The sequence below is a fragment of the Zootoca vivipara genome, chromosome 5 (genome assembly GCF_963506605.1).
Source record: "Zootoca vivipara chromosome 5, rZooViv1.1, whole genome shotgun sequence".
Taxonomy (NCBI): Eukaryota; Metazoa; Chordata; class Lepidosauria; order Squamata; family Lacertidae; genus Zootoca; species Zootoca vivipara.
The window spans coordinates 56,551,984-56,568,715 of record NC_083280.1 but is presented as its reverse complement, the minus strand read 5'-3'; the positions used below and the strand labels follow the sequence as shown (position 1 = coordinate 56,568,715).

General features: G+C 40.4%; 1 protein-coding gene across 2 annotated transcripts in view; it reads right to left on the bottom strand.

Annotated features, from left to right (window-relative positions):
- The window catches only part of LHPP (phospholysine phosphohistidine inorganic pyrophosphate phosphatase), a 165,487-nt gene that overhangs the window by 136,694 nt on the left and 12,061 nt on the right, over positions 1–16,732 (bottom strand). For both annotated transcript variants that reach the window (XR_009557607.1, XM_035137458.2), the window contains exons 2-5: positions 13,079–13,266; positions 8,443–8,596; positions 4,863–4,926; positions 3,998–4,090 (exon numbers count right to left, since the gene is read on the bottom strand). Coding sequence is in view for 1 of the 2 variants with exons in the window: in XM_035137458.2 (XP_034993349.2) it covers positions 3,998–4,090; positions 4,863–4,926; positions 8,443–8,596; positions 13,079–13,266 (499 nt within the window). In the remaining variant the exon portion in view is untranslated. The remainder of the gene's footprint in view (positions 1–3,997; positions 4,091–4,862; positions 4,927–8,442; positions 8,597–13,078; positions 13,267–16,732) is intronic.

Sequence of the window (16,732 nt, the reverse complement as noted above, 5' to 3'; positions counted from 1 at the left end):
AGGTGAAAAGAACACGTCTGTTTCACGGCAAGTAAGTTGAGCCTCAAACAACTGGTATTCAGAAGCATACTATATCTGACAGCGAAGGTAGAGTATAATCTCATCCCTCCATGAATATGTCTAATTCTCTTTTAAAGTCATCCAATTACAGGTAGGTAGCCGTGTTGGTCTGAGTCGAAGCAAAATAAAAAAATTCCTTCAGTAACACCTTAAAGACCAACTAAGTTTTTATTTTGGTATGAGCTTTCGTGTGCATGCACACTTCGTCAGATACACTGTAACAGAATCCACCAGACCCTTATGTATATTCAGAGGGTGGGGGTGATGGGAATGGGTGATGGGCTGATGGGAGTGGTAAACCTGTAGATGGCTGTTAACGACTGCTGATGACTGCAATAGGTCATGGGGGGGGGAGCAAGGGCTGAGGCGCTAAAGAAAGCTTGATCATGCATAATGAGATAAGAATCCAATGTCTTTATTCATCCCAGGTGGCTTGGTAATGAGTTCCAATTCAGCAACTTCTCTTTCCAGTCTGTTCCTGAAATTTTTCTGTAATAAAACAGCTGCTCTGAGATCTTGTATAGAATGTCCTAGGAGATTGAAGTGTTCTCCTACTGGTTTCTCTGTCTTGTGGTTCCTGATGTCAGATTTATGTCCATTTATCCTTTGGCGTAGGGTTTGGCCTGTTTGTCCAATATAGAGAGCTGAAGGGCACTGTTGGCATTTGATGGCATACACAATGTTAGAAGATGAGCAATTAAATAGTCCTGAGATGGTATGTTGGATGTTGTTGGGGCCAGTAATGATGTTGTCCGGGTGTATGTGGCAGCAAAGTTGGCATCTGGGTTTATTGCAGGCTCTGGTACCAGTGTCCATGTTAAGTCTGGTGGTTGTATTATTGTGGGTGAGGAGTTGTTTGGTGGTCATCACTGCATTGTTTATATGCCTTATAATCTTTCTTTTATATGTCTTGAATATTCCAGCATTCAGCATCACTGGACATCCACAAGTTCTGGTATTACAAGAGAGGGAGAAAAACTTTTCCCTATCTACTTTTTCCATACCTGTGTATTTCTATACATTTCTGTTGGAATTATGAATGGGAGCGCATTTTGTTGCCGGTCCCACTTGCAAACTAATTTCATCTCAGTCAACCATTAAAAAAAATGGAAACAAACACTGCAAGGACATCTTTCTGGGTAGTACAAGCCAAGCACAACAAGGAAGAGCCATCTCCTTGTTAAGACAATGGAAATCTAAGCACAACACTACCAGCAATGGTTTCTCAAGTCTTACCCTACTGAGCAGTCTGAATGCTAATGTTCCTATAGCACTACAGAGTTCAAAATAGCAGCACAAAGACAGGACACCCTTGCCTTCAAACACACTGAGGACTCTGAATCACATACAGATGATATGCTGGAGGGGGCAGGACTTGGCAACCCCCCCCATTTATCCCAGTGTTTGTTTACACCTGAGGAGGCTGAGCGTCTGAATAGGGTTTATGTCGTTCCTGTGTTGCTTGCTTTTAAAGCAACAAGATGCAAGTCCACTGAGCCTTTTCCTCAAAATCTGCCCACCTTTTCATCATATGTGTGTGGCGTTTTTTTTTAAAAAAAAGTGGCAGTGTTTTCTTTTTTGGTTCACTGGGCCCTTCAAACTGGGATTAATGGATTAGTACAAGTGGAATGGCCATTACTAGAAAGATAGCAACAAATTGGAAAGAGCTTGGGGAAGAGTGGCAAAAACAGTTAAAAGTGCTTTAAGGATTGACTTGTGAAGGAAGATTACAAAAAGTGAAACATATAGCGTAGCTACGTGATAACTAGGAAAGAAGATCAGGATTAAAATCCAGGATCAGGATTTTAACAGACTGTTTTTCTTTAAAAAGAAAAAAGAAGTCATAGAGCAGCATTTTCAGGAACTCCTGGCAAAATGAGGGATAAAAAGTTATGTTTTAAAAAATTAGTATGACTAAACTGTATGCCATAAAAAGCTTTCTCTCTCATTCATATATATATATATAGAGAGAGAGAGAGAGAGAGAGAGCGCTATATATAGAGAGAGCTATATATAGAGAGAGCTATATATAGAAAGAGCTATATATAATACAAAATCCTATAGGATCCATCCCCACACAGGCAGACAGACACACACACACATTATTTATCTACTGTTATTTACTGTGGTCAAAGCCACACCATTTGGACAATGTTAGGGCACATGATGGTTGCAGTGAGCAAAATAAGATTAAGAAGTGAAAGTGCAGAACATTGGCAAGACAACTCTCTTTCTGCAATTTCAAAATCAGATAAACAACTGGTATAAAAAAGCCACACAAACAACTGCGGGAAACACAGGCAGCAGGCTTTGAGGTGGTATTGGCGGTAGAATAATGACTTTGTATTGAAATGACCTCCGTGCAGTTGCTGAAGGGTTATATAATATTTATGAGTATTCCATATAGAACTGTGTGAAGCTATCAGCACTGTGGTTCGAGGGACAGCTGTGTGGTGCTGGTGGGGAAGCAGACAAGGAAGAAGGAAGCACTATATATCTATTTATTAAGTTTATAGACCACCTTTATCTTCCAACGATGTCAAGGTGGTATACCCTCTCTCTTCCCAATTTCATCCTCACAACAACCCTGTGAGGTAGGTTAGGTTAAGAGATGATGACTGGCCCAAGGTCACCCAGTGAGCTTCATGGCTGAGTGGGAATTCAAAGCCTGGTTTACCAGGTCATAGTCCAACACTCTAACCATTTTGCAACGCTATCATAGTGCTAGTCAGTTGTAAGACTCTCTCTGTGTGTGTAAATGTATATGAATACTATGCATAAAAGGGGGTCAATGTGTTCCCGAATGGTAGAATGTAAGAGAGAATAAACAGGGAATGGACACAGAAAGCACACACACTCAAAAAATAAGAATTTTGGAATGTGATATAAAAGGAAAAGCTTCCTTTGATTTCATATTCCAAAGTCTGATATTTTCAAAATTAGAATGAACATCACCCTTCTAAAATCTATTTAAGGGACAATCATCCAACGGACAACTGAGCCTCGATGACTTACTATTTCTTCTCAATGCCTATATTCTATAATACGATAAAACAAACAAAGCATGAAATACAGGGTCAGAGCATCAGCTCTAGGTTCTAAGACACAACACATGCTGTTGTTTTTCTTTATATCATCCAAACCACTGGATGGAATTATTATCTTGTAATTCATAATTCTTATTCCTTCCAAGTGAAAGTTTGTGCTGTCGCAGGAGGACTTATATCACTGGCTTAAAGTGGAGCCAGGGCATGTTTTTCTCCAACTTTTGTATAACAAGATACAGCAAATTAAAAGGCTATGGCACATAAAAGAAAAGCAGTATGATATTATTGTCTTAAACATGTTTAAGAACTTAATTGCTTTTAAATCTGAAACAATACGGAATACTGCTTTGGGGGAGAAATGCATTGTATGAAAGCTTGGGGGAGAAAATAGTTGGAAGTGATAGTTGTAATGGTGGCCACCAGCCTTACTTAAAGGAGTCCTCACCTCCATTCCCCAATGAAGGGGAATCTGACTCCTGGTCCCTGACAGGCATGAGCTAAGTGGATCCTACAATGTCAAAACCCACTCAAAATTTGGCAAAGATAAGAAGTCAATTTTAAAATTGCATTCTGCACTATGAATCTGTTCAAGCAAATACTCTATGGCCAACTCATCCTTTAAAAAGTGGGGCAGAAGGAGTAAAGTAAAGGAAAAGAAACTAAACAGGACCCAACTCATGTGAGTAATCTCCATGAGTGAGCAATTTAACATGGGAACCATGCAATTTTTCTTTTCACAGAAAGGGAGCAGAAGTCCTTTGTGAGTTCGCTGCTCCCATGTTATACCACCTTTTGTGAACGTAGACTGTTTGTTTATATTTTCCCTTCCAAATCACCCACTGGAGGTATTGCTACAGTTAATGCAGATGATATTAATCAAGAAAGCTTACCTGGTGTGGTTCAATGCCCATTTCTATCAAGGCTGACTGGAAAAACATTTTGGCTGGCTTTCCCACCACCTCTGCTTGAATATCACATGCATACTACATGAGAAAACAAAATTAACATGGTTAACTTTCAAAACAAAGGTGTCTGATTGATTTACATACAAATAAGGCACATCATCATCATTATAGTCATGTCTAAATAATTGTGCAATTTTCCAATGTACACCTATATTTTTTGGTAAATATGTTCTTTGAAACTATCCAAAATTGGGTTGTTGGGTTTTTTAAAAAAGCTATGAGTTTCTGTGGGCTACTTGAAAAGAATGTAATGGTATCACAAAAAGCAGCAGATAACAGGCATGCTGCAACTGATAGAAACAAGTCACTTCATGCTTTGGCTCATTGCTGATATACCACTACTAACATAGCCTGCCTTTTTCTTTCAAGCTACTTGCAGCCTAATCTTTCATAAAACCCATCGGAAGTGTTAGAACCTTGTCAGTTGTTAACATATAAAATTGATGAGCTACTTCCCTGCCCACTTAACTCTGCCCCTCAGTTTGTGAAATGCATTTACTCCTAAGCTTTACATAGCAAAAGGTTCCAAACTAAATGAGAGAGCTGTGCATTGTTCTTACAGCTGATTATATTTACTCTCCTCCAAATAATCAACACACCAAAGTAACAAGGACTTTAAAAAATGTTTATCCCCCGCCCAAAAAAAGCCCTAGAAAGACAGAGACCCACTTGCAATTTCTAATATAAGAAACCTCCACCCGATTTGTGTCCACATGCTGATCAATACAAACAAATGTGGTTGTGCAGTGCAACAGTTGCAATAAACATATCCCTTTGAACGATAAAATACCTCCAATGCCTTCATATATGCCCCAACGTCAAGTTTTAAGCCATCTGTTTCTTTATAATAACGCCTGGGAATAAAAAGGTTAAAATTAGATTCAAATATTTTTAGAACTTAATAACATACAAATAGCTTTGCTGGATCAAACCAAAGGCCAATCTAGTCCAGCATCCTGTTCCCTATAAGGAAGCCTGCAAGAAACACATTTGCACAGTGGCAGCCTCCCCACTTGTGCCCCTCAGCACCTGGCATTCAGAAGCTTACTGCCTCCAATACTGGAGACAATACATAGACATCTTGACTAAGAGTCCCTGATAACCTCACCTCCCATGAACTAATTTGGTGTGTTCGCTATGGTTGCTTTTGACAAAAATGTGAGAGAAGTAGGAGGCCTGATCTCTTGTTCCAGTTGACCTATGACATTACTACTACTACTACTACTACTACTACTACTACTACTACTACATGGGTGTATATGCCACCAAGATGGCGGCAATAAACCAGAACTCCCTTCTGTGCATACACACCTTAAACACTCTTTCTTCTTCCATTGTAAGTGAAGAATCTCACTGACTAGCCAAACCAGAAACACAAGATTAAGTGGTCTGGGGTTTTGCCACCCGAGCTGACCAATTATTTTAACCATGTAGAAGTGCTGAGGTAGAACTTACTCCAAATAAACTATGCTCAGGAATGAAGCCAGGGCCTTTCTTTGAGTGAATATTCAGCATCTTATTTAGCATATTTCTTTTCTATAAGTAGTAAAAGAGACAATCAGGATAAGGCAAGTGTTTTCTTTCAAGTCCCAAGACAGATAGGTAGAGAACAGAAATGTATAGGATGAGCAGTCAGATAAGATTTTATGCTTTATCCTTCTGCCATTTTCGATTATTCAGCATAGCCTCTCTTTAAAATGACCACTTGACCTTTGCTAGAACAGCCATTAACCTTCTATAGTCTAGCGTAAACAGCTTAATTTTCTGACAGTGGCATGACAGAAGAAATTACAAAGCCAATTCCCACTCTCGGCCCAAAACAGATGCTAAATGTAAATCACTCCAGTTTCACAAGGAGAGCATTCTGCTCTAATGCTCTGGGTTTCTAAGAGAGCACACTAAAACTCAGCTGAAAGAATGTTAGTTGCTTTCTTCAAAGTAAGGTAATTTTTAAGGCCTGAACTCTCTCTATACTTTTCTGTTATATACAGTATATATATGTAGAGAGAGAGAGAGATTACTACTGAAATACCTCATGAAAACAAATAACTGCTGCTAAAAGCACTGCTGCAGCAACTAGAGATGCTACCACAGTAGCTCAATTTTGAATCAAAGCAAATTTAATGTCACCACCTCACACAAAGCAAAGTGATCCGCTTTATGGAAGATGTTACAAGCCTAAAGAGGAGGTTCGAATTACAAAGGTCTTGTACACTTCATATTTCTGCAACATTTACTTCACTCCAAGTTAAGACTTGGTCTGTTTCCCCAACACAAACATACTATCAGAGGAAGTCAACAATCACAGGAGACCCCTACTTAGCTCCACTGAACTACCTGCATGACTACTCTTGAGAAAGCCTTACAGCTGTTTAGAAATAAATCAAAGCTGCCTACTATGGGACAGCTCCAAGGAATAAAACAAAATGGATGCACTTCAATACTGTCCAGTGCATTAAAAGCTCCAGCCATTGAAACATTTAGTAAATGGCACTGAATTCACTTGGGTTTTCTTCCAAGTAATCATGCTTAGAGGATCCAAGGTGCACCACGTTGAGATCAATGGGATATAAGAAGCTATCAGCCGCATCAAAGCAGGTCCACTCAGAAGAAAGTCCTACCAAGTTCTCTGAGAGTTATTCTCTTAAGAATCAGGGTTAGAGGCACAGCCTTAAATCAGGCCCAGTGTGTACATGCCTCAGCAAGGTGCTCAAGAAGGTGGTGGTAGGGCAGCTTCAGGCATGCTTGTATAAAACCGATTATCATTCTAGACCCACTTCAATGCAGTCTCAGCTTTTGTTGCTCTGGTTGATGACCTTTGTCAGGAAAGGGGCAGGAGGGAGGGCAAGCCTCTTGATTCTCCTTGACCTCTCCATGGCTTTGGACAGCAATGAACATGATACTGTCTGAGGGAGTTGGAGGCATGCGTTTAAAATGGTTTCGCTCCTACCTTCAAGGACAATTTCAGAGAATAGCATAGGTGATTGGTGCTCAGCTCCCATGGAAGCTTTCTTGAGGGATTCCATGTTATTTAACTTAAGGTTACCAGACATCCCTGTTTCCTGGGGAAAGTCCCCAGATTTACAAATCAGTCCCCTCACAAAATCCATTGAAGTTGAAAAGTACCTCTGTGTTCATTGAAAGAAATCTGGTAACCTTAATTTAACTTCTATATGAAGCTGCTGTCATCAGGGGGTTTGGAGTGAGGTGTTATTAGTATGTTCATAGTGGGTTACATTTTCCATGAAGGAGGAGGTGTGTTGTTTGTGGGGCTCCTGGAACCATCTTTGCCACTCAAGGCCCAGGTGGACTTGAGGATTAGGAGCACCTCTACGCAGCTATTTCTGGGTAGGGATATCCTGGCCATAGTTACTCATGCTCTGGTAAACTCCAAACTGGATTTCTGCAATGCAATCTACATGGAACTGCCCTTGACGATGGTCCAGAAATTGCAACTAGTGAAAAAAATGCTACTGCAAGAATGTTGGTAAGGACAGCAGTCCGCAAGCATATTACCCCTACTGAAAACAGTTACACTGGTTGAGAATTGCTTTTAGGGATCAGTACTTCTTTAGGATGGATATTAAGCAAAGAAACATATCAAAGAGATAGAGGGAGATAAAAGGCTGGAAATGATGTTGAAGCCCAAGAGCCTGCAGTTTGTAAACACCCTAAATGGTGTGCAGCAAGTGTTAGGCAGACTTAATAAAATTAGGCAGTGTTAGGTGCAAAACGGATTTCATGTTGTTCTAAATGCTACTGAAACAGTTGCTGTTTAAAAATGGGAGCTGTAGGGGGAATACATGGTAGTCTTTGCAAACACACGTCTAATACACAGCAATAACAGATAAAACCACGGGGAAATAAGTTATTAAGAAGATAATGCAAAGAGCAGCATAATAAGTGGCATAAAAAGGTAAAGGTAAAGGACCCCTGACAGTTAAGTCCAGTCGTGAACAACTCTGGGGTTGTGGCGCTCATCTTGCTTTACTGGCCGAGGGAGCCAATGTTTGTCTGCAGACAGTTTTTCCGGGTCATGTGGCCAAGGAAACAGCATTTACCTTCCCACCGGAGCGGTACCTATTTATCAACTTGCACTTTGACGTGCTTTCGAACTGCTAGGTGGGCAGGAGCTGGGACCGAACAACGGGAGCTCACCCTGTCGCGGGGATTAAAACCGCCGACCTTCCGATCGGAAAGCCCTAGGCTCTGTGGTTTAGACCACAGCGCCACCCATCTAATTCTGGGCTTCAAAAAAGCAGTCAAAATACAGCAAAAGAACTTGGGGCTGGAAAGGGAAGCAAGCAGCACACATATATTTCTGGCATCCCCAATACTTCTGAGAACTATAAATAAATTGATTAACTTACCCTCTTCCAAGAGATATCAGAACTGGATTCTCCAAACCAATGAGCACTTGGAAGGCAGCATTAAGGTTTTTGTAAGAAAAGTTGTCTGCTGCATCACCAACCACCACACAGTTTGGGTTTGCTGTATCAATATCAGCAAATTCTGGGATAACATCTAAGGGGGAGAAAAATCCAATTAATCCAGGAAGCCATATATTGGCTACCCTTTCTTCAACTTTTCATTGACTGATCACTGCTGTTCTGACCATTCTTGGGGGGGGGGGGGCTGAACTGATACACCAAAAGTGAATTCAAGGATCTACACACCGAGAACTACATAATTAAAATGGCACAACCCAGCCACAAAAGGGAGGTATCAGCAGGCTTACAGGATTCCAAAGGTTTGCAGAAGCAAAATATATATACTGTGTGTGTGTGTGTGTGTGTGTGTGTGTGTGTGTGTGTGTGTGTGTGTGTGAAAACTATGATGGATGAAAACAACAACAACCAAACATACCAATGAGGTGTGAACTTAGGCCACTTAAAACAAAACAAAACATGGCTTCCCCCCAAAGAATTGTGGGAGCTGTAGTTTGTTAAGGGTGCCGAGAGTTGTTCTCAGAGTGGCTTCACAATTCATCCCTCTTCATGTGGAATTGTGGGAACTGTAGTTGTGAGGTGAAAAGGGGTTTCATAACAACTCTCAGCACCCTTAACAAACTACAGAATTCTTTGACTGTTAAATGTGGTATTAATACCGCTTGAAATGTATTGTGTGAATGTGGGTGGCTGACTGTTGTGGGGAAATAATGAAAAACAGGGTGGAGAGAATGGTATGGGACATCCTGGAAAATGGCATGACTGATCAGCTTCCTGAACTAAAGCACTCCACATGGCAATTCCACTTCTGTGTGTGTGCGCGCCGTAAAACACAATGGAACAACACTGGAAAGGAAGTTGGAAAAACCCAAGCAATCCACACTTATAAATCAACAGCAGCTTGCCATCCACAGCCAATCTTTCTGGATTTTGCTGGTGTGTATTCTGCATTACATGCAGCTAAATTCTGAAACATCGAACTCAAAACGTTCTCTTTTGATGTTACCTAACTGGCACACCTTTGTTGCGATAACCACCAGTGTAAAAGTATGCTTTATTCCAGTACAACACATCCTCATTCTGAGCACTTCTTTGCTAGCAGTGCAAGACCTAAGGTCAGGTCACAAGCCGCAGCACATCTCAGAATGCAGACACCTGATTGCTGGAGAACGAAGCAAGTGCATCTATCAGATGGCAAGCAGATAATCGTCATTTGGAATGAACTTGACAAAGTTGCAACTCAGCATTTTTGTTATGTTTTTGGATGAAACTGAAGAACAAAAGTGTGCACCAGCTGTATTTCCAAAAGTGACTCTTTTGAATTACAAGGCAAATTGGCATACTGTATCTGAAACCGTGGTCTTGATGGTGAAGAAGAAGAAGAAGAATTCAAGTTTTAAAAATGATGCTCAAATTAGAAGTACTGTTGCATCAAGCCCTACTCCTTAGTTCACAAGGTCTCGTTGTTTGTTCTGCCTATTTTGTGGGAAAACAAACAAAAACTCTGAAGAAATGGTATAGGTTGAGGGTCTGCATTACATTAATAAATGTATAAGTTGGCTGATTGGACTTTTTACCCCTCCAAACCCTTTTTTCTCCGCTGTAGTCACATGGCCTTTCTAGGACACCTTAGCATCAAGAGCAATACACTGCTGAAAACATGAATGAGCTTTTCTAAAACATGGAACTTTTTTAAAAGCAGGGCTGTTAGCCCACTAGAAGAGCCCACTTGTGCTTGCGGTAGTAAAGAACTCTTTGCACAAAGGCACTTCCTAGAAAGACCAATGTTATCTACCACGCACTGCATGGTCGCATGGTCTTCTAGGAAATACTAGAAATATATGAGCTTTTGTGCTAAGGGCTTCATGCTGTTTAATAAAGTAAACCCTTTATTTTTATAAATACCATATTAGGTTAAGGTCTGGTTAACTACAATAACAATTTTTTTGTAACGTACACAATAACTTTTTTGTTCTGTTTTGTTTTCAACATGGGTACTATTTATTGTGTTTTTTTTGGTATCTTATCAAAGAAAAAGTACAAGTAAACCTTTCTGCTGTCCCCCACAAAATTTATTAATGGTTCCCCATCCCGTCTCTCCAAAGGCCACTTTATTTCATCCCCACCCTCTTCAAGCTGCCAAAAAAACAGATGGGAGCAAAAGGTTCAGCACACCACTAAATGGAATACATTTTAATGGAAAATACAATATGCCCAATATGTTTGGACATAGCAAGTAGATAAGCAGCTTTTCACCCAGGCAGTCATTACAAGACAACATGTTTGGAATGAATCCCTGCAGAGATTATGATAAAGCAGAACAGATAACAAGTTTCTTATTAGCCGTTTCCTCATTTTAGGTTGTGGTTACACAGAAAGGGACATACCGGTAATTGCATCCTCCAATATTTATTCCCCTCCCCTTTCAGTATCATTTTGAGGCTCCACCATTTTTATTCCCTCACCTTCGTTTCCTCAATTAATGCTGCCACTTCCCTGCCTGATCTTGATTGCAACCTCTTCCTTCATCTCTCTCCGGCAACCTGCACTTTCAACCTGGCACCTCTTAACCACAATTCCCAAACACTGCTCTCTCAAGGAACACATAGGCATAAGATCTTGAGAAGTCTATTCTGAAACAGAGTCAAACATTACTGCACTTATTATTAGGTTGAGGGGTTGCTCTCCAGTGACATCCCATGAGCACCCTGGTCGATCCAGATGTTAAGACAACCCAATTTTTGTAACATAAGGGACTAAGGTCATGATCATCAACTACAACCATGTTGTTTATAATCTTCTGAGCCAGATCAATCAAGTTTTTCCTTTCCAGCTGCATAGACCAGATACAGCCATCTGCTGGAGGGCCAGCTGAGGCCCTCAGACCTCAACCTTTAGGGATTTTATCACAGGAAAAGGAAGGACAATCCTAGCCCATGGCAGAATATGGAAGCTGGTTTCATGAGCATCGCTAGGGAAATCAGGACCACAAAGAAGACAAGAAAGGACAAGATCTAGGACCTATGACCCAAGCCACGTCTTGAAACAACAGGGCAAACAGTCAAGAGGCAGGTGTGGCCAGGATGAGGAACTGTGGACAGGTACTGGGCCCATGTTAAAAGGCACATCATGAGTAACAAGGCAAGAGATAAAATGAGACACCAAGAGATTCAGGGGGAAAGAGCTCTCTGTGAAGAACAGCTGTTACTCTGTCCTATTAACCATTAACCAGCCTGTCAATAGTCTTCCTAGTGAGGATGGGGCACTAAAATAAGACTGGGGCCAGTGAGACCAAAGCAGATAAATTAGTCTCTGCTGTGCTTCATTCCAAGTGCAGCAGAAAGTGACTTGACATCCTCAGGAACCTCTGGCACTGGTGTGGAAAATGCACCTAGGTGATACACAGGGCACACTGTGTTAGATCTCGAAGGTGAAAGTCAGAACACGGAAGCGTCTTCAGCTTGCCAGGTCCATGTGGAAACAGCTTGATAGCAAAACAAGAATATATGCTATTGTGATGCTATAGAAAGCAAAAACTGTTCGTTTTCTAATTTCAAGATGTTTACTAATTTCAAGATAAATTGTATGTTCTGTAAATTTTACCTCAAATTTTACCTCAATGATTCTCCTTCCCTGTCATTCCCGACTGACGAAGCCCAGGAGGGTGAAACAAGGCCATTATTCCTTGTCAAGATTATGTGGAACTGTAGCAAGCTCCCATTTGGATTTTATGAATATACAAAGACATACATGGAATAGAAACTAGCAAATATTTGGACTTTATGAATGAACTGATCTATTGGGACTTCTGTTTACTTTGTTGAACTCTATGTGTTGATTATGCATGAGAGAAATATTTGATATTGTGGAAAATATACAAGAGCATTATTTATGTGAATGCACAGCTGGTTAGGTCTTGTGTGTTTGTTGAATGTATTTCACGTAACCCCAGGTTTGATGTTGTTTTGCAAGAAGCACATTTTTGGGCTGAGTTTTCATTTCCTATGAAATGCCCTAATGCAAAGTGTAAAACAGCACTACCCTGAGCAGAAGACGCATTACAGTCATACCTCGGTTTAAGTACGCCTCGGTTTGAGTATTTTCAGTTTAAGTACTCCGCGGACCTGTCTGGAACGGATTAATCCACTTTCCATTACTTTCAGTGGGAAAGTTCGCTTCAGGTTAAGTACGCTTCATGTTAAGTAAGGACTTCCGGAACCAATTACACTCATACCTCGGGTTAAGTACGCTTCAGTTTAAGTACTCCATGGACCATCTGAAACGGATTAATCCACTTTCCATTACTTTCAATGGGGAAGTTCGCTTCAGGTTAAGTTTGCTTCAGGTTAAGTACAGACATCTGGAACCAATTGTGTTTGTAAACCGAGGTACTACTGTATGCACAAAGGAGTGGAGCTCCTGGATCTAACCCATAGACCTGAAAACATGTATGCCTTGAAATGTCTTCATTCCCACTGCAAAAAGAAGACTGCACCACATTTAAAGTGCCCACCTCCAGCAACAGCAAGTGTGTACAAAGCATTAAACACTAACAGACCATCATGTACAAGCAGGTGTGGCCTCAGGTTGCGTTCCTTCAGGATTCGGCATGCTGCTGGTGCTGGAGCAGTGACTTCATCCACCCCAATGTCAAAGCCCAGATGCTGCAACTTTCCTACAAACTTGTCTCGCGTAGCTTGAGTTTCATTGGTGCAGAACCGCAGCTTAAGACCAGATGTCTTGATCCTGACAGAGCAAAACGGTGAGACATTAAATCAATCAGCTACAGAATTCAGAATGAGAAGACGAGAAGAATCTATTACAAACTCCTATGTAAAGAGTCAGATTATTATGTTGTTTGTATTCATTATTTTATTTATTTATATAGATAGATAGATATTGGCGCACCAAACAGTATCCATCTAAATCTTGGTGATATAACTTTCTGGCTCCATCTATAGATTATATAGGGAGGCATACAACCAACTGGGGATTATTTCCAAGTAAACATAAACTCAAACATAAACTTGTGCTATTGAGAACTAAAGAGTTGGCAAGTGCCTCAAAATGGCACCTGAATACCATTTTGACTGTGAAAATAAAGGCATTTCAAATGAAGTATGGGAACCTGCATAGGACCAAGCTAGACCAAAATAAAATTTAGTTGAGAATGTTTTAAAATATAGCTAGATGGTACATTACACTTTGGGGGGGGGGTGTTAAAATGATTTATGCAAAGAAAGATGAATGTTGGAGATATAAACATAATTTCTTATTCAGTGGAAATATCCAGTTATTAAGAATGGTTAATAATTTTTGTATACAAATATTAATAAAGGTTAAGGAGAGAACAGGTATAAAAATTTCACTGGACCATATTGGGTGGCATTAGTATTCCAGCATTTGGGGTGGGGTGGGAGGAGATGCAGAGGTACTAAAATCATTGGTTTGGTAAATAAAATGTTGGAATAAATGTTGAGCATTTTTTTAACATTAGTAAAGATTCCCTTAGAGGGTTAAATTAATGAAGAGTTAGGTTCAATTTCATAAAAGACGAAACAATAACAGGCTACCTAAACCTACCAGGGCTGCAGGAAGCCGTCACAGAATGGCGGAGCTACACTGCACACACAACCCAACTGCTCACACTGGCCAGGGCAGAAGAAGCAGGGCAAGAAATCCTGTTGTTGTTTTTTATGTCACATCACAGGCTGATGCAGCAAACATTACACTTCCCACCTACCCACAGTTTGAGGGGTTCATTAAGGAGCTCTGCAGGGGCAGAGCTGAGCAAAGTAGATGAAAGAATATATCTGCCTTGTCCAACAGCAGATCAGAGGGTGGATTGTTCTGCCCAGTATACATTTATTTGTTGATGAGATTGAAGAATGATTAGTATATTTACTTATACCTGTTCCTATTAGGTTTGTAAAGGATGTGGAATTTGTATACTGAAGTATGTATAAAAGAAATTAAATAATAATAAAATGAGAGTGTGTGAAAATAAGATGATTTTTCAAAGAGGTCAAAATCCATACCTTAAGTGTAACATATTAAGTAAATTCAAGCAAAATATATCTATCAGAAGCAATTCTGAGAAATGTGGTCCCATGACAGGGGTGGTGGGTGGTGGGAGGGGGCACGACACACACATCTTATGACCATTTAAAATGTCCGAAGATGTCGTCTCCAGAATCATTCTTTTGGCATTATTTGTCTTTCCTAATCATAGGTATGTGAATTATCAATTACACTTAGTGGTTAATTGCCCTTCATAAAGATAGCTTTTCCATTTTAAATTAGGCAGTTAATATATTGTAACTAATAGCATCCACTTGTACATTATAAATATATCTTCATTGATTGCAGCAACGAATGTGAGAATCACTCATGGGCTAATGAAGCAATTGAGGTAAAGAAGTGCAGCGTGTACCCAGGGAATAATTACTGTTAATGAATTATGATGTGACCTTCTCAGAACAATGAACAATTGGTGTGACAGTTAGATGACAGTACTTCACATCTGTTATTCCAAATATAGTTTACACAGGAGTATAAAAAACAAAATAATAATAATAATTTTTTTTAAAATTCAGGAAAGGTATTCAGAGTTAATTCTAGGATTCTAACAATCTAGCTTAAAGAACAACTTGTATTGCCACATATATGAAATAATAACTGTAGGACATGATTAACTGAAACAGCTATTAGGTATTGCTGGCTACTTGAAATGTCAATGAATTTGGGCCAATACACTGTATCAATATAGGAAGGCAGCGAAGAGAGTTACAATCAATATAGCAATGCTTTACTTGAGATCATAAGCGTAGGGGCTATTCCAGATGGAATGTTTGCCAAGTGTCAGGTGTGCTAAACCAACATGCTTAATCAAACTACGTGGAGCCTTTGGTGACCTCTTCACTATAAAATAGCAGAACTGGCAAAGAAGGCTCAACAACAACTGGAAATGGAATAAGAATAGCTGAGTCAAACCTGCACTCAGCCGAGGATCTCCTCTTTGGTGTATTGTATTTTTGTTTTCATTCCATTTGGACGCTACCATCCATGACTTAGGAACTGCCCTAAGAGTTCCCCCTAAACATTTATCTGAATTAAGAGAAGGAAAAGTGGTTGTAATACAGACATTCAGCATGCATGGACCTGAACTAGGTCCGCTGACAACTCGTTTTGCAGCAAAGCACCAACTTTTTTTAAAATCTCTGACACTAGCAACATTTTGAGAGCATACTCTTCTGACAAGTACAACCACAGAACTGCACAGACAACCACAGAAGAAAGGTACGTGGCATTGCACACACCCGTACGATAGAAATGAAGATAAAGAAGTTCCATTGCATCAGGCTTTCTAGGACTGCCAAGCCACTTGGTATCTTGACTCTGAGGACCAAACTATGGGAGCTGTAATTTATGTGTCAAGGTTTAAGTAAGAACCATAGGGGTATATGGGACCACAGAATGAGGGGCGGCGAAGGGGTTTAATTATCCTAAAGCTGTTATTCACCCTGGGAAGTTTCAGGACTGAGCTTTGGCACTGAAAACAGAATGCAAGACTAAATCCTACTAAGCCCTGGCTCACCTAAAGTCTGCTAGGTAGACTTTTCTTACTGTTTAAGACTGCAAGTTAACCTCTCTTTGTCAACCTGTATTACAGAAGTGGGGAACCCCTGGCCCATGGGTTAATCTTGGCCTGGCAGGGGGTCCAATTTGGTCTGTGAAGCAATTCCCCCCCCCCAAAAAAAATGCACCCACCAGCTGATGTCACTGGTAATGTCAGCTGATGAGTCGGAGAAATAGGGCTTAACCCTGCATTGGCTACATGCCCTGTTCCTAGCAGGAAACAAGATCACACAGCTAGGGCAGCAGGATTTAATCCCCACTCATCAACAGATGAGCAGATTAAAGCCCTTTGCAAAAGCAATGTTTGAAGCAGCTAAATATTGCAGAGTGGTATTAATTTACAAGGAATCAATCATTTCTACTACAAACTGTGTCCCAGATTTGCAAGTGAATTCACCTTAGCTGTTTTGAATCTTCACTCTATTTTTCCTTTTTCTAGAAGGCACAGCAGCAATTTAGAAAATAATGATGCTCTGACAGAATCCCCAGATTTCTCTCTTCTCTCCCACTCCCAACTTGTGTCATAACCTGTTTGTCATCTAAAAACAGGGAGGGGTGGGGGAAGAGGATTTCT